Here is an 18,558-nt window from a genome sequence, read left to right as displayed (position 1 = left end):
GAGATGGGCTTGAGATTCTTTTTACTGAAGACGAAGTTCTAAAGGCTTTGTCAAGTTGTAATGGGGACAAAACTCCGGGGCCTGATGGGTTTACTATGCCTTTTCTGATAGAAAGTTGGGTGATAGTGAGAAATGAGGTGATGGGTACATTTCAGGAGTTTCATTCTACTGGCGTCTTTGAGAAGTCGCTAAATGCCTCATTCATTGCCCTTATCCCTAGGAAGGGAGGCGCTTCTGACATAAAGGATTTTCGACCAATTAGCTTAGTGGGTTGTATTTACAAACACATAGCTAAGGTGCTTGCTCTAAGGATAAGGGAAGTAATGGATGAGATTATCTCGGATTCCAGAATGCTTTTGTTAGAGGACGGCAAATTCTTGTTTTAGTTCTTATTGCAGGCGAATGTGTGGATTCCAGATTGCGAAGTGGTGTTCCTGGAGTTTTATGCAAACTTGATATTGAGAAAGCGTATGATCACGTGAACTGGAATTTCCTACTTTATTTGTTATAAAGAACGGGGTTTGGAAGTAGATGGAGGAAATGGATTGAGACATGTCTTACGTCTGTCAAGTTCTCAGTTCTTGTGAATGGATCTCCCGCTGGTTGTTTTGGGTGTACTCAGGGTATAAGATAAGGTGATCCTTTGTCATCTTTCCTTTTTCTAATCGTTATGGAGGGCTCAAGCAGACTTATGCGCAGGGCAGAGGATCTTGGTCTTATTAAGCGCTTTAAGGTGGGAAGAGATTTAGTCCATCAAGTGGAGATCTCTCATTTACTTTTTGCAGATGATACCCTGGTTTTCTATGATGCTGATGTGTCTCAACTTAGATATTTGAGGTGCATTATGGTTTTTTTCAGGCGATTTCCAAGCTAAAGGTAAACGTAGCTAAGAGTGTGCTTGTCCCGGTAGGGAATTTCCAGGATATTTCTTCTTTAGCTGCAGTCCTTGGGTGTAGGGTGAGTTCTTTTCCTATTCCTTATTTGGGTTTGCCGCTAGGGGTCTCTTCCAGGAGAGTGGGGAGTTGGGATCCCGTGATTGACAGGTATGCGAAGAGATTGACAGGATGGAAGAAGCAATACTTATCTAAGGGGGGTAAAGTTACTATTATTAAGAGCACTTTATCGAGCCTCCCCATATATTTTCTATCTATGTTCCAAATTCCATGCTCCGTTGCTGATAGGATTGAAAAAATTCAAAGGGATTTCCTTTAAGGCGGAAGGGGAGAAGAGTTTAAATATCACCTTGTCAGATGGGAGCAAGTTTGCAAGCCCATGAAGTTGGGTGGTCTTGGTATTAGAAGATTGATTCCTTTTAATCAAGCTCTCCTGGGTAAATGGCTGTGGAGATACGGGAGGGAAAGACATCGTCCTTGGCGAAGGTTATTCTCATGTTGGTTTGGGGAAAAGATTGGCGGCTGGTCTACACGTCCGGTTTCTTTTGTAGGAGGAGTCGGGGTGTGGAAATCCATTCGGAAGGGATGTGATGTCTTTTCCTCTCATATCAGATTCAAAGTTCGCGACGGCAGATGCGTTCGTTTTTGGGAAGATCTTTGGTGTGGTGATTAGCCATTATCTCGTACATTTCCTAGATTATACAGTATTGCAGTTGACAGACACGCCTACGTAGCTGACTATTATCGGCTCGATAGTAGTGGGATTACGTGGGACGTGCATTTTTGACGTTCATTTCAGGATTGGGAGATGGACAAGGTATGTGTTTTTCTGGACCAATCGTATCGGCTGGAGGGAGTTGGCAGAGGTTATGACGATCTGACATGGATTCCCTCTTCCCACAGTCGTTTCGAAGTAAGATCATTGTTCTTATGTCTGTCTAATTTTGATAGCCTTGACTTTCCGTGGAAGACCATTTGGCGTTATATTGCTCCAACTAGGGTGGCATTCTTTGTATGGATGGTTGTATGGAGTAAGATACTGACGATTGATAATTTGAGGAAGAGGGTAAATTGTTTTGTTAATAGGTGTTGCCTATGCAAGCAAGATGGTGAGTCAGTTGATCATATCCTTATGCATTGTCCCGTGGTGCATGATTGTTGGAATCTAATTCTTGGATTATTTGGCATGTGTTGGGTAATGTCATGTTCTTCTAAGGATTTGATTCATGCTTGGAGAGGATGTCGTGTGAGAAGGGGTGTACGCGATTACTGGAGAATTGTCCCACATTGTGTTTGGTGGTGCATTTAGAAGTAGAGAAATAGTAGAATGTTCGAAGGGAAGGAGTCGTCTACGGCGACGCTAAAACTCTATAGTATTCGTTCTCTCTTCAATTATGTGAAGAGGAGCTCTTGCTCCTCTTCTGATGATTTAATTATTTTTTTGGATTCTCTGGGGCCTTAGCCCCGAATCCACTTTTGTATAAGGGACGTGTTTCCCTTTTGAACGGCTTTTAATTTATTTCTTACTTACCAAAAAAAAAAAAAAAGAGAGTAATTTTTCCATCTTTCTAATATATCTTTATCTTAAATTATTATTGTTTGATCTTATACTTTATACACCTAACTTGATCCATGTCTCGCATCAACCTCTCTATTCTTTGCCAATTTGTAAATAGCTATTTCTCCTTCTTTTGGTCCTAATTTTCATGTACATTATTTAATGCATTTTTTTTAGCCTTAGCTACCATTTTTTAGCTTCATATTTAATTTTCTTTTATTTCTCCAACTCCTCTTGTTTCTTGCTTTTTTGCCATTCTTTAAACCTCGTTCTTTTATTTTATTTTTTATTCTTAATGTAATCATTCCACCACCATATTTCTTTTTTAATAAATTTCTTTCCCTTAATTTCTCCTAAAATTTCTTTTGCTCCGTCCCTCGTACAACCCGCCATTTTGGAGCACAAGTTATTTAAGTTTTGCTTCCTGTTGTGTTTTTTGTAATATTTTTTTCCCCTAAAAGTTATCCCTTTCTTACCTTTCAAATCTTTTCCACTTTATGTGTTGATGTCCTTTCATTAATTTTTGACTTTTTAATTCTTTTGAGAGGTCCAGTAGTAACAAGATATTAATTTCACATAAGAATCAAACTTCTGATCTGAAGTCTTAGAAGATTGCGTGGTTATACTCTTGACGAGTACTTTTGTTTCATCTGATTTCACTGATCAAAATTTTCTATACAATGGTTGAAGGTGCATATATAGGAGAGAAAATTAGGGTTTCGATCATGCGATTTCATAGACCAATGGAGGCAAATGAAAACAATTGTTCAAATTGTATTGAGTAATCTGTTTACAGGTCATGCAATTTCAAGGATTTGCTAGGGATGGAAGTTGAGAGAGAAACAGAGCTAATTTGCTTCATATTGGTCTAGGAGGGAGAGAAACAGAGCCAATTTGCTTCCTTAATGGATCGAAAGATGTAAAACAACTTATGGCACTTTTATCCATAAGTTATTTTTGTAAAAAGGATTTAAAGTATTTTACTTGGAAAATTTTTTACACGATCATATATGCAACCAAACACTTTTTCGGAAAATGTTTTATGTCGAAACAAACGGAGCCTTAGAGTAAAATAACATTTTTATTAAACAGTGTTAAAATTTGACATTTAACTCGTTTTGAAGTAATAATCTAATCAAATTGAATGATTCAATATGCTTTTTAGGTATATATGTCCAACCAAATGTGTCGGACACATATCCCGTACACTTGTTATGTTCCATACACTTGTTTTAGTGTTGTGTCCCTGACATGGGTACTTCATGTACTTTTGAAGAGTTCATGTAACATGTGGTTGGTGGCTTGACGAAGGCTCTTTGTTGAATTGGCCAGTGGCAACTTTGAAGAGGGGAATGGGAGTGAATATTTTTGGATTAGTAGTCATGGATCTTGTGGTGGTGGTTATGGAGAGTTCTTGGGGTATGTTTTCCAACACTGAATTGGTTATGCAAGCATATGTTTTGGGTCTCATAAGGGTGATGCATGCAGGTGATTTGAGTAAATGTGCGAAACCACTTGTCATAATATTAACTGCATTTCTTGTTCTTTTTAAACAACAAACTGGCAACAAGGTAACAATTTGAGTAAATTTAGGGGTTCTTTTGCCAATTTAATAATTTAGGGAGGTAATTTAAAAAAAAAATAGTTTGTTTTTACCCTTTTTTTGGGTGTATTTATTATATATTTTAGGTATTCTTATCCTTTTTATGCATTTTAAGTGAAATGCTTCTTCCTTGTATTGCCTTTGAACTTTATCACTACCTGTCATGGTTTTAGTTTATTGTGAAGTGAACTATACTTGATGTACGCCCGGAAACTCCGAACTGTTAGAATTTTAAGAAAGCACAACTAGATACAAGATTCTCAAGCATATTTATTAAGTATGTGAACTTAGTTGACTACTCATTAAAAAATAACAAGTCAATATAGGTGACTACCGTTTACTATTTTTGACCTGGTAAGATTTTACCACTGTAGATATTACATAAGGTCATTTTGATTATATAATTAAAAATTTGATTTTGTATTTATATTCTTCGATAATTCCAGTTCTCCCCCTCAGTTTTCAAATCTCTTTTCGTTCTTCACCATGGTTATTGTCTTTAGCCCCCCCAGCCGAAATATACATTCTCAAAACTTGAAGCCTAATTAACTTTTTCATTGACGCTAGTGAAGTAGCATGGATGGTTTTGTGTTTGAAAAATTGTGAGATTTTTATTGCAAATCAAAAGTCGCCCCTCTATAGAGAGTACATTGCTGAATCTGCCAGTGGTTGCATGTGAATATCATCTGGCAAAGTAAAATGAGTTTGGTAATATTGTATATCCTGATAGCATTCTATAAAAGAACAATATTCATTTACACTCAGATTTTCTCCTGTTTTCATTTTTTCAATAGGTAAATCACACACACATTAATGTGGACTTGGCCCCTCAACCTTCCATTTGGAAGGAAGAGATGGTACCACATGGGCTTAAGCCCTTGGCGGTAAGATTTTCTATTTTAAGTAAGCAGTATTATGTCAAACCGTAACTTCTTCATTAAATGCTTGTCATCTATTATTTTTTTTAACTTCAATTGTACTAAACGCTGCAAAGTTAAATCCTTCAAGGGGATTAGTCTTTTTTTATTTTTGCTATGTTTAATCCAGTGGATTTTTGTCAAATAAGAAAATATTGTGTGCTGGGATTTATTTATGATATTAATCTTGTGATTTGGACCAGAAAAGGGTGTCACCACCCGTTGAGAAGCCAGAGCAGGTTAAAAACCCACCTTTGAAATGTGATAATAGTGCCTGAGATGATTGGAAGCATCATCGGAGTTTACAATGGGAAGATCTTCAACCAGATTGAAATCAAGCCTGAAATGATAAATCATTATCCGGCTGAATTCTCCATCTCGTATAAGGCAGTGAAGCATGGATGGCCTGGTATTTGGTGCCACCCTCTCACCCAGGTTCATTCCTCTAAAGTGAAATCATTTCACGAGTCTTTTAGCATATTATTTTTTACCTTTCTTGAGGAATAAATATTTTCTTCGTAAAATTTGATTAGATAATGGACTTGGACCCTCAACCTTCCATTTGGAAGGAAGAGATGGTACCACATGGGCTTAAGCCCTTGGCGGTAAGATTTTCTATTTTAAGTAAGCAGAATTATGTCAAACCGTAACTTCTTCATTAATTGCTTGTCATCTATTATTTTTTTTAACATCAATTTTACTAAACGCTGCAAAGTTAAATCCTTCAAGGGGATTAGTCTTTTTTTTATTTTTGCTTTGTTTAATCCAGTGGATTTTTGTCAAATAAGAAAATATTGTGTGCTGGTATTTATTTATGATATTAATCTTGTGATTTGGACCAGAAAAGGGTGTCACCACCAGTTGAGAAGCCAGAGCAGGTTAAAAACCCACCTTCGAAACGTGATAATAGTGCCTGAGATGATTGGAAGCATCATCGGAGTTTACAAAGGGAAGATCTTCAACCAGATTGAAATCAAGCCTGAAATGATAAATCACTATCCGGCTGAATTATCCATCTCGTACGAGGCAGTGAAGCATGGATGGCCTGGTATTTGGTGCCACCCTCTCATCCAGGTTCATTCCTCTAAAGTGAAATCATTTCACGAGTCTTTGATTAGATAATGGACTTGGACCCTCAACCTTCCATTTGGAAGGAAGAGATGGTACCACATGGGCTTAAGCCCTTGGCGGCAAGATTTTCTATTTTAAGTAAGCAGAATTATGTCAAACCGTAACTTCTTCATTAATTGCTTGTCATCTATTATTTTTTTTAACTTCAATTGTACTAAACGCTGCAAAGTTAAATCCTTCAAGGGGATTAGTCTTTTTTTTTTTATTTTTGCTTTGTTTAATCCAGTGGATTTTTGTCAAATAAGAAAATATTGTGTGCTGGTATTTATTTATGATATTAATCTTGTGATTTGGACCAGAAAAGGGTGTCACCACCCGTTGAGAAGCCAGAGCAGGTTAAAAACCCACCTTCGAAACATGATAATAGTGCCTGAGATGATTGGAAGCATCATCGGAGTTTACAATGGGAAGATCTTCAACCAGATTGAAATCAAGCCTGATATAATAAATCATTATCCGGCTGAATTCTCCATCTCGTATAAGGCAGTGAAGCATGGATGGCCTGGTATTTGGTGCCACCCTCTCACCCAGGTTCATTCCTCTAAAGTGAAATCATTTCACGAGTCTTTTAGCATATTATTTTTTACCTTTCTTGGGGAATAAATATTTTCTTTGTAAAATTTGATTAGATAATGGACTTGGACCCTCAACCTTCCATTTGGAAGGAAGAGATGGTACCACATGGGCTTAAGCCCTTGGCGGTAAGATTTTCTATTTTAAGTAAGCAGAATTATGTCAAACCGTAACTTCTTCATTAATTGCTTGTCATCTATTATTTTTTTTAACTTCAATTGTACTAAACGCTGCAAAGTTAAATCCTTCAAGGGGATTAGTCTTTTTTTTTTTATTTTTGCTATGTTTAATCCAGTGGATTTTTGTCAAATAAGAAAATATTGTGTGCTGGTATTTATTTATGATATTAATCTTGTGATTTGGACCAGAAAAGGGTGTCACCACCCGTTGAGAAGCCAGAGCAGGTTAAAAACCCACCTTCGAAACGTGATAATAGTGCCTGAGATGATTGGAAGTATCATCGGAGTTTACAATGGGAAGATCTTCAACCAGATTGAAATCAAGCCTGAAATGATAAATCATTATCCGGCTGAATTCTCCATCTCGTATAAGGCAGTGAAGCATGGATGGCCTGGTATTTGGTGCCACCCTCTCACCCAGGTTCATTCCTCTAAAGTGAAATCATTTCACGAGTCTTTTAGCATACTATTTTTTACCTTTCTTGAGGAATAAATATTTTCTTTGTAAAATTTGATTAGATAATGGACTTGGACCCTCAACCTTCCATTTGGAAGGAAGAGATGGTACCACATGGGCTTAAGCCCTTGGCGGTAAGATTTTCTATTTTAAGTAAGCAGTATTATGTCAAACCGTAACTTCTTCATTAAATGCTTGTCATCTATTATTTTTTTTGACTTCAATTGTACTAAACGCTGCAAAGTTAAATCCTTCAAGGGGATTAGTCTTTTTTTTTATTTTTGCTTTGTTTAATCCAGTGGATTTTTGTCAAATAAGAAAATATTGTGTGCTGGTATTTATTTATGATATTAATCTTGTGATTTGGACCAGAAAAGGGTGTCACCACCCGTTGAGAAGCCAGAGCAGGTTAAAAACCCACCTTCGAAACGTGATAATAGTGCCTGAGATGATTGGAAGCATCATCGGAGTTTACAATGGGAAGATCTTCAACCAGATTGAAATCAAGCCTGAAATGATAAATCATTATCCGGCTGAATTCTCCATCTCGTATAAGGCAGTGAAGCATGGATGGCCTGGTATTTGGTGCCACCCTCTCACCCAGGTTCATTCCTCTAAAGTGAAATCATTTCACGAGTCTTTTAGCATATTATTTTTTACCTTTCTTGAGGAATAAATATTTTCTTTGTAAAATTTGATTAGATAATGGACTTGGACCCTCAACCTTCCATTTGGAAGGAAGAGATGGTACCACATGGGCTTAAGCCCTTGGCGGTAAGATTTTCTATTTTAAGCAAGCAGAATTATGTCAAACTGTAACTTCTTCATTAATTGCTTGTCATCTATTATTTTTTTTAACTTCAATTGTACTAAACGCTGCAAAGTTAAATCCTTCAAGGGGATTAGTCTTTTTTTATTTTTGCTTTGTTTAATCCAGTGGATTTTTATCAAATAAGAAAATATTGTGTGCTGGTATTTATTTATGATATTAATCTTGTGATTTGGACCAGAAAAGGGTGTCACCACCCGTTGAGAAGCCAGAGCAGGTTAAAAACCCACCTTCGAAACGTGATAATAGTGCCTGAGATGATTGGAAGCATCATCGGAGTTTACAAAGGGAAGATCTTCAACCAGATTGAAATCAAACCTGAAATGATAAATCATTATCTGGCTGAATTATCCATCTCGTACAAGGCAGTGAAGCATGGATGGCCTGGTATTTGGTGCCACCCTCTCATCCAGGTTCATTCCTCTAAAGTGAAATCATTTCACGAGTCTTTTAGCATATTATTTTTTACCTTTCTTGAGGAATAAATATTTTCTTCATAAAATTTGATTAGATAATGGATTTGTTTCGTTATAATTTGAGAAAAAAGTGCTAGTTTCTGAAAAGATATCTAATTTTGCTTGAGATGGTTGATGAGCTTTTAAGCATATTTTGGCGACCATGACTTTTTTGGGTTGCGCTGGTTTTTATTAGGAGCTGGAATTTTGTTTAGTTGAATAAGAACATATAATGCAACAATCCTTTGTAATGTAAATATTGTGCAAAAATATCTAAGCTATGAGTTTTGCATATATTTTTTTGGAAGTTAAAGCAACGCACACACCTTACCTCCACCGAGGTTCGAACCCCCGACCTCCTCTTTGGGGAGGAAGGAGTGATATTGCTGGGCCATTTGGTCCTTTGATTATGAGTTTTGTATATAAGATACACATAGAAGTAGCAAATGGCTAACTTCTGTTACATGCAACTCACAGTTGAAAAGGGGGTTAATATGGGAAGTCGGTTTGCAGATGATTGCACATATCTGAAATTATCTAGTATATTATAAGAGTTCCTCGTTACGAAAAAATATTCCTCCAGCACTGCCCATCAACAAACACAATCTCTCTCCGAGATCTCTCTGTTTCGCTGTGTCTAGCTAGAACAGGTTTGGAGGGATTTTGTGGCGCTAACTTTTGGTCCACTCTGTATGGGGAAGGGCAAGGCGGAGATGTATGGGATTGAAGTTCTGGACTCTGTGGCTCTGGGACTGAATCCCGTGGCGCTCATTAGAGGAAATGCTGAGATCAAGGGACCCTTCCCTAAAGTTTGACACTGAAACTCAAGAGGGTTTGGATAAATTCCAAATGGTAGAGAGAACAACTATCACCCGATGACTCTTCCGATTCTTGATGGGCAAGTAAACGCCAATTGTCAAACCAAAAACTCTTCCGATTCTTGATGCGGGCAAGTAAACACTAATTGTCAAACCAAAAATTGATGTCGTTTTCATTTTGTTTTTGCTGTAAAGAATATGCCATTTTGTTCCAAATCTGTAAATTGAGGTATTTGCACTTTTTCAAACCTTCTTCACTTGATAGGAACTTTGTTGTGACGTGTTTTGTTTGTTTCGATGTAAAATATTTTTTTAATTTTTTTTTTTCAGGTATAATATTTTATTTATTTTTGCTTTTTAAGTGTTTGACAAAAGTGTTGGTTAAGGTTCAAGTCGAGCCCATCGGGCGGGACGTATATAACTTGTCTAAAATTGATGGGTAAGTTATTTTTCTTATATTGTAATTTTTTTTTTTTTTTTTTTTTTTTTTTTTTTTTTTCTCTCGTAATATGTTACGACAACCAAACATCAGAAAATAAAAAAATATTTTTTGAAAAATATTTTATATCCAAACAAACGGAGCCTGTGTTTTTACCTTCTCAAACCTTAAACTTATTTACAAAAAATTATTAGTAAAACTATATTATATCCTTCTTAGCATATTACATTATTTTTAGTCACTAGATTATTTAAAAAACTAGAAATAGCACTATTTAATAGACAAAAAAAAGCCCCCATGGGCATTAATTGATGTAGGGATTCGGGAGGTAAGTTCTAGAGGTTTCGCTTTGGAATTACATTCTTGACTTGAATGGCAGGATCAATACACGCTCTAAGAGGTAAGTCCTTAAAATCTTGTTTTCGAATCACATTCCTAACTTGAATAGTGCGTGTGTTATGGGTTAATACATGCTCTAAAAAAAAAAAAAAAAAAGTAAAATTGTATTTGTGATAAACATAGTTAAAATTGTTTTCAATAGTTATGAAACCGTTAAAATCAATTTGGTTTGTTGAGGTTTTTATGAAATTAGTAAACCCTAGAATACCATGGTGGAAATGTTAGCTTGTGAGACATGGCATGACATCGGATGGCATGTCATTTGTATGATACACGAATGCATGCACATACACTACATACATGCACATTACATGAAAAGTGCGCGCGCGCACACACACACAAACATATATATATATATACTGAGAACTGACAACACTAAAACAGATCCCCACGTGATATGTGGGTCCCTTAGCAGATTTCCGCTCGGCCTAGACGGAGACACGTCCAGAAACAGCCTCACACGTGCACAGTCAAACATGCATTGGCGTGTTGGAGTTGTTATAACATAGTAGTATCTTATGTATACATATTACATACTAAGTATATGTGTAAGTGTATATATATATATATATATATATATGTGGACGTTCACAGATCGAGCCCTGCAAATTGTAGGGTACAATGGCCTGTGAGCGTGTAGTACAAGAGGGTTGGGGCACCTCAACATCGATTGTAGCGCGTGAGAGCCACCTACCTCCCTTGAAACAAATGAATAGCACGCCATTTGACTGATACTAAGCAAGCTGTCGGTAAATTTCCGACTGGGACTACTTTTTTTGCCCTCTCAAAATATGTCCTATTTAATGAAACATAGGGTTACTACCGACCCTTCCAGGTACCTGAGTGGATAGGGTTCCTCAACACCATCTATATTTATTAGGTTTCGTTTTTTTTTAATAAGAATAATTATTATTATTTTTAATCCCAAATTCAGCACAAATATATATGCGGAATTGAATGGTTCTCTGCCTTGTGACATTCTTTTTTATTCGTACTCGCAACACCCTTGTTACTGTCGAATCACTCTGCCTACTCAGGGTGGCTCATTCGAACGCCTTTCGAGCCGGATACTTGGCATGACACTGGATAAAGGACTGAGTATGACGTTGATACTAACTGTAACGGGTAGGTCCTTCCTCATTTACTCAAAAACTCAAATTGTTAGGTAATACTGCATACCCACTCATTTATACCCAATCACTCTCCCGTCCAGATCCGATGTGGGATAAATATCCATTTGTAACATTAGTCCATTGTCAATTACACTAATCACAGAACTTACTAAGAGTGAACCTTGACTACCTTACGAACTGACCTTTTCTACCTTGCTAACTGGCAGTTGTTTTACGATATGAAAATTCACTCTAGCATATAATAAAACTACCATTGTCTTATTGGCTAAGTTGCAACTATATTTTTTAATTGCTAAGAGCATCTCCAATGCTCTCTCAAAGTCAAAATATAACAGGTGGATGAAAATAATACACTCCAATAAGCTCTCAAAAGGCCTCTCATATTTTGAGATTGTCAAAAGTATTGCCATACGGTATCGTTTTTCAAAATATAGCAGGTAGATTAAAATAATACACTTCAAATAGTATTTAAAATGAAATGTATTATTAGAGCAGAATTGCTAAAATATAACATTTTAACATTGTAATTCTTCTCAAAATATAACTTTAGTATAAAAAAAAATATATATTTTGCATTGGAGATGTTCTGAGGCTTGATTTGGAATATACCTGGTTATTATTAAAAAAAAAAAAAATTTAAATTTAGTAAATTTGTAAAAATGAAAAGTTCAAAATCATTATGGAACCATTTGACTTAGTTTGGTTAAGACAACCTATACTCTTGTCCTCTTCTTTCAAAGATAGAGGGAGAATTCAAGTCTCCTAAAACATTATAAAAGAAAAAAGACAAATGATTGGATTTAGGAATAAATTTGATTGAAAAGGTGCTATAAGCACTCTTTCATGACAAGTTTTAAATTCTTTTTATTAACTTATTATAAGTGTTCTTTGAATTATTTATTTATTTATATATATTTGAAAAAAGATATAGTAATAAGAATCTATGATTAAGATTTTTTTCATAACCTTTATTATTTGATAAACAAATCAGGATCTTCTCTTATGCGGAGCAAAATTTTCACTGAAATAATGTTGTTTCAATCTATAAATTTTTTGTATTGAATTATTGTGTTCAATCAAAAGTAAAATTACCATGACCTCATTTTTACAACTATAAATTTTTTTTTTTTTTTTTTCAATAAAGGTTAAGCAAAGTATATAAATATGAAAAAAAAGATGTACAACTGTAAAGTGAGTTGTGAAATTACTACCACCATTTACCATTGCCTTACATGATAGCAAAAACATCTCACATGATCCACATGGGATATCGCCGGATTTACTCACTAGACTTTAGAGGTTAGCACGTTCAAGATTTGGAGTTCGAATTCTACTGAATATTTTTTGTGACTATCTTTTACTGTTCTTGCAGTGACTTAGTCTGGCCGGGTGAAAATGTGTCATTCTAAATTCTCAGAGATTAATTTGGTTATTGAGGGGTCCTAAGAGTTCGTACATTCACGCTCCGGTTTAAAAAATAAAATATTTCACATCGACCCATGCAACGCAGGTAAAACGGAATTCCATACGACTCAACATCGCGTGCTAAACACGATCCAATTAAACGCAAACACCTGTTGGTAATCAACTAAGGTGTAAGCAAACAAGGGAACGTTTGAAATATGTGCGCGTGATCAGAAAAGAAGAGAAAGAAGTAGTAGTAGTATTAAAAAAAGCCGTCAATGAACGCGGGCTAAGCCGAAACAATGTTACGGCTGGCGGGCGCCGAAATGTCAGCTTCTTTTTTATTGGGGCCCACTACCCACTAATGACCACCCTGCCTCTACCTGCAGTCCTTTTCTGGTACTACTACTACTCACATTTTTGCCTTTGTACGGCGCTTTATCACCTCTTCCCCACTTTTTCCCATTTATTTCAGGTCATCTTTTCACTTTTTTTATTTGAAATTAAGATTTTTTTTTTTCCCCTTATTTGAAATTAATATTAGTCTTGCATTAAGAGTGGTGATTAATAATACACCATTCTTGATAGACATTTTTTTAAAAAATTTTTTGTTTTTAAATTTCTACACTAAATTTAGTGAAAATGGCCATATCCATCTAAAATTGTCCATTTGTTAAAGAAAAATAACTATTAGCAAATCATTTCAATCGTAACGCTCAACCAAACAAACTTTACCCGTAGAGATTCCTTTCTCTTGCATTCTCATGACAGCCATGTGATAAATCCATCGTTTAGATTGAAATGTTGGACTTATACGGCTATATTGCATAACTCTTTGTTAAATATGATAAATTTTGGGATAAAGTATAATGGTGGAATAATAGAGAGAGAATTTTAACGAATTCATCCCTACTTAATGAGATTTCAAAGCAAATATTTCTTGTGTTTAATTTAAGAGTTTTATAGCAACTCTCTCACAATCTGACCTTAAAATTTTGCATTTTTTTTTTACTATTTATTCTTTTTAGAGAATCCAACTCTTTAATGGGACACATTTAATGCATTATTCTCTCATAAAATTCTAAAAAACTATGGATTTAAACTTTAAAAATTTATGCTTTGAGTTGGAACAAAATTTCAAAAGTTACAAGAATATTTTAAGAACATTGACTTTTTAAATGTTACAGTGGATTTTGATATAGACAAAATTGAAAAAAAGACAAAAAAAATAAAAATAAAAATTGTTGGAGGGAGCATTTAATTTCGTTGCTACCTACAACACCTCGTTTGGGTTGTAATTAGGGGTGGCAAAAATCCCCAACCCGACAGGGAATCGCCCTGCCCCCGTCCCATTTAAAGCGGGTTTGGAGAACTGTTTACTTAAATGGGGTGGGGATAGGGGTTTAAAAAAAAAACCGACCAGTTTTGGGGTAGGGACGAGGGACTCAGATCCCCGCCCCGAAACCGCCCTCGATTAATATGTTAAATTAATATATTTATCAAATTAACCTTCACTATATATATATATATTGTAAACCCTAGACTTCACTTTCAGATTTTCCTTTCAAACTCTATATTCTGATAATGAGGTGGCAGTCGTGACAATCTGACGAAAACAACAACCAGATAGATAAACTGAAATATATGGGTTTTGATCTTCTGATTCTTGTAGATTTTGTAGTTTGCAGTTGTAGAGAGAGAGGGGGGGGGGGGGGGGGGGGCAAGTTCAGAATTGAGAACGAGAATAGAGATGGAGGCGATTGGGGAGGCTGAAATATATTTGCAGTTGCAGAGAGAGAGAGAGAGGGCAAGTTCAGAGTTGAGAACGAGAATAGAGATGGAGGCGATTGGGGAGGCTACAATGATTTGCCCTCATCGGTTATGGGGCGGGGGCGGTTATGGGGATTAGAAGGAAAAAATTAATCGGTTATGGAGTGATTTTGGGGGTACCAAAATTAAACGGGGGTGGGGATGAGGAATGGAAAACCCACCCCAAACCGCCCCATTGCCATCCCTAGTTGTAATCATCGGCTAGATTTTAAAAACTAATTTGCTCAAGACCAATATTATTCACAAGGGATGGCAACAAGGGCAATTTTGGGCGGGTGTGCCCTCTCTTGCTTCTTCAATCGTTTAGAAACTTTCGTCCCGTTCCTACCCAAAACACTTAAACGGGGGACATTTCTATCCCATTTCCGTCCTATTTAACTTTTTTACCCTCGTGGGCACCCGCCTCGTCCCGTTTAGTTCCAAAATTTCTCCTCTTTTTTAATTTTTTTTTCCTTAAATACAATTATATAACTATTGAAAAAAATCATAAAAAATGGGTAATCAATAATTTAACATAAAATTCAATGGTATGAGCGTTCTTAGTTTGTAGGGCTCTACCGCTCACTAGAACGGTTGAAAAAGTGAGTGAATATGACTTAAGGTTTCTAGAGCTAACTATATATATTAATAAAATAAGGGTAATTTAGTAATTTACTTGTCTAAACGGGGCGAGGCGGGGTGGGGTGACCTCCCTACCTCGAACCTGCGTAGGTTTTCATTAATAAAAATCATCACCGTCCAAATAAATTAAACAATCTCTAAAACTACTATAAACGAAACGAGGTAGGGCGGATACCTGTCCCTGCAGAACAAATTGCCATCCCTACATATTATCACAGATGTTATTAATTTTTTAAGCATGGGTCAAAATGATCTTCTAAAATCTATATAGCGTCCAGTCAAATTAAATGAATGATTGACTAACAATCACTAAGACCTAAATCATCATATATCTTTGAGATATGATATTGAGATTATTGAAAAAAAAAAAAAAAAAAACATTAACTCTCTAATTCTTGTAACCCTCATTAATTATATTTGAATCTTGCCATATTTATAAAATTAGAGGTCAGTGGTAACAATATTATTATTTTTATTTTAATATACTTTTATCATCTATTGGTTTAATAAAAAGATCATTGCAAATTTTTAATTGAAATAAGATCATATTGACTTTTTTTTTTTCTTTGTTTCTTCTTCTTATTTTTTCTCTTTTTGGGGGAATAACGACTTTAGAGCTTCTATTTCAAGCGGTTACCTAATTGTCGGGAAATCAAGGTTTTGTTAGAGGATTGGTGTCATGATGATGTTACGAGATAGACAAATAAATTTTATTTGAAACTCGCCATATATAGAAAATTAGAGGTCAATTGTGGCAATTTTTTCTTCAAGTGTGCCTTTAGGGCTATGCTTGTAATTTTTCAGTGCACGGGTGTGCCCGGATCGTAGATTTGTATTTGCGGCCATAGGGAATCCAAAAATATTTTTAATTGTTTTATAGTTGTTGCAACCGTTAGAATGTGTGCACTCGTGTGTAATCTCACTTAGCAATTGAGGAACATTAAAGACTCTTTCTTTAGGTCCGTATCACTTTGGCGCGAAAGAGTTATGCTAAGCCTAAAATGTGTTAGAAGAGAGTTACAAATGTGAAGCACAAGCAAACAACAAATATCTTTTTAAAAAATATAATCTTCTCTTCATTAACTTTGGACACTTCAACGAGGATGAATCGCGAGTTCTTAGACGGTACAATGCAGAAAGATTTAGTTACATTCTAAAGGATTCACTAGTTGAGCCATTGATTACCTATTATAAGCTTGAAATGTAAACCTAAGTGAAGAAGTGTAAGCTACATTATGAAAGCGAGTAAAGGTAAAATAGGGCAAACCTAGGATAACAAGCTACACATAGAAAACATGTAGATGTATTGAAGTGCAAAGTTAAGTTACAAAAGAGTGTAAAGCTAAGTATAGCATACGAAAAATAGTTGTGTTGGTGTAGGACTTTCTACGTATAGTGTTTGAAATCCTTGGTCCACGGTTAAATGTGTGTGCTGTGTGGATGGCCAAAATGATTTCATTGTAAAGGTTATCTCCGCAAGGCATACGTCACCATTGGATTGGCGCAAATGTGACCTTTTAGGTTTGCTTGCAACCAATGCGATCGGTTGGGAATACTTTATCCTAGTGGAGACACTTGAGTGTTGCTTCGTTAAGGTCACTTCGCTCAATAAGATTGGTGCAAACACTCTAGTGTTGTTTTGTTAAAGTCATTCGTTTCGTTCGATAAGACTATTTGTTTATGAGGTAGAAGTAGGTGACTTTACCCATTGCTAATCATCAGGTGCGTGTGACCCTTGATTCTTTTATACACCCCAAAGTCATTGTTGTTTATTGAAAAATTCTATTTCATTACTATCTTTGGTCATGCCTCTTTCACCTTTCTACTGAACTAAATCCCACTCTTCGTAACATCATGCTAGGTGGACCAAATGTCTAATTTGGGTACAATATTTATTATTATTATTATTCTTTTAATAATAAAATTTTACCTTCTATTGGTTTGATGAAATATTACTGTAATGTTAATTAAAAATAAGATCATATTGGGTGTTTTGTATAAACTTCAAGTAAACTTCATAGTACTAACTATTCAATGTTCATTATCTTATTTCCTTGAAAAAAAAAAAAAAAAATTTATCTTATTTCCAATATCCAATACATTTTACGCGGTTGGACTTGGACGTCCGTTTCAACGAGTCAAAAACAGCAAAATAGGACATAAATGAAGCAAAGATTGGGCCGCTCGATTCAAACATCGATATCTAATAACACCGTCCAAAGTTGCCATCAACAAGAAGTATATATACACAAAAGCAAAGCATAAATCTAGAAATTATATATATATATAACATATTAAACACTAGATGGCAAATACTTGCCAGTAAAAACAAAAAAACAAAAAAACAAAATAAAATTAGAGGGCAAAAATGGAAAGAGAAAATTAGTTGTCCAGCCCCTATGATCACAGACCATTTTCATCAAATCAGAGCCGTCTGATTAGTAGAGCGGTGCCGGCAAATTCAGATCAAACGGTAGCGGCTTTTTATCCTCCTTTCTTTCCTCCTCTTGGCCCTTCTCTTCCTCGCCCCTCCTCACCATCCCAACGACGTCGTACCCAAAAGGCGGAAAACCCTGCATCGCCGGAGCTCCGGAACTAGCGGGAAACCTCAGGTTCCATCCCGCCGGTGCAGCGTAAACCGTGCACCAGCGCTGCAGCTGATTCAAGATCCCGCCGCCGTAAGGATACGGCGGCGCGGCGGCCGCGACGGCGAAGTTGGTCTTGGCCTTGGGGCCACGGAGGCTCCGGGCGGCGTTGTCGTAGGCCAGGGCGGCCTCCTCGGCGGTGTCGAAGGTGCCGAGCCACTTCCTGGCCTTCTTCATGGGGTCTCGTATCTCCGCCGCGTACCGCCCCCACGGCCTCTTCCGTACGCCCCTGTAGTGCGGCTCCGCCGGCGGCGGCTTACAGTTCTCACCGCCGTGGCGCATTCCGAGTCGAAGAGTTTCCACCACCACCATCGCGAGTCTAGAGAGAGAAAGAGGAGAGAGAGAGGTAAGATTCTGTGTGAAGTGAGAGTGTGTGTATATATAGCGGTCGTGGTTAAACCCGACAGAAGGATATATTATTATTATTTTTTTATTGGATTGTAATAATAAACTTTTTGGTGTAATAGATAGATATATAGTTATATATATATATATATATATATATATATATATGTATATGCATGCACATTCAAGTCATGAGGTATGGAATTTATGGGATGGGATGCACGCAAGAATACATGCCATTGGACGGAGTAAGTAATTAATATAAGAATATGACATCTCATAGAAAATTATAGGAATATGACATCTCATATCACTTCTTTTATCTTGTG

General features: G+C 36.3%; 2 protein-coding genes and 2 pseudogenes across 3 annotated transcripts; 3 read left to right on the top strand and 1 right to left on the bottom strand.

Annotated features, from left to right (window-relative positions):
• The window catches only part of LOC132299929 (small ribosomal subunit protein uS19-like), a 30,033-nt pseudogene extending 24,228 nt beyond the window's left edge, over window positions 1-5,805 (top strand).
• Window positions 5,806-5,878: 73 nt separating this feature from the next.
• On the top strand, window positions 5,879-7,035 carry LOC132299930 (small ribosomal subunit protein uS19-like; annotated as a pseudogene).
• Window positions 7,036-7,098: 63 nt separating this feature from the next.
• Window positions 7,099-10,582, top strand: LOC132299927 (small ribosomal subunit protein uS19-like). 2 transcript variants are annotated; one of them, XM_059796820.1, is made up of 3 exons: window positions 7,099-7,275; window positions 7,684-7,915; window positions 8,322-8,887. In XM_059796820.1, exons 1-3 carry the CDS (start codon window positions 7,238-7,240, stop codon window positions 8,394-8,396), a joined length of 345 nt encoding a protein of 114 aa, XP_059652803.1. In that variant the 5' UTR covers window positions 7,099-7,237; the 3' UTR covers window positions 8,397-8,887. The 2 variants fall into 2 exon arrangements, with proteins under 2 accessions (XP_059652803.1, XP_059652802.1); XM_059796819.1 differs by lacking the exon at window positions 7,099-7,275 and adding an exon at window positions 9,297-10,582 and having other exon boundaries at window positions 7,749-7,915; window positions 8,322-8,553.
• A 6,859-nt stretch (window positions 10,583-17,441) lies between these two features.
• LOC132298697 (ethylene-responsive transcription factor 9-like) lies at window positions 17,442-18,298 on the bottom strand. The gene has a single exon (XM_059795083.1). The coding sequence runs from the start codon at window positions 18,194-18,196 to the stop codon at window positions 17,678-17,680; it is 519 nt and encodes a 172-aa protein (XP_059651066.1). The 5' UTR covers window positions 18,197-18,298; the 3' UTR covers window positions 17,442-17,677.
• Between the last annotated feature and the right edge of the window lie 260 nt (window positions 18,299-18,558).

This window comes from Cornus florida, unplaced genomic scaffold (assembly GCF_030987335.1).
Source record: "Cornus florida cultivar Cherokee Brave unplaced genomic scaffold, ASM3098733v1 CherokeeBrave_3.0.0_Hap2_Chr03, whole genome shotgun sequence".
In the NCBI taxonomy this organism is placed as follows: domain Eukaryota; kingdom Viridiplantae; phylum Streptophyta; class Magnoliopsida; order Cornales; family Cornaceae; genus Cornus; species Cornus florida.
This window is presented reverse-complemented; position numbering and strand designations above follow the sequence as displayed.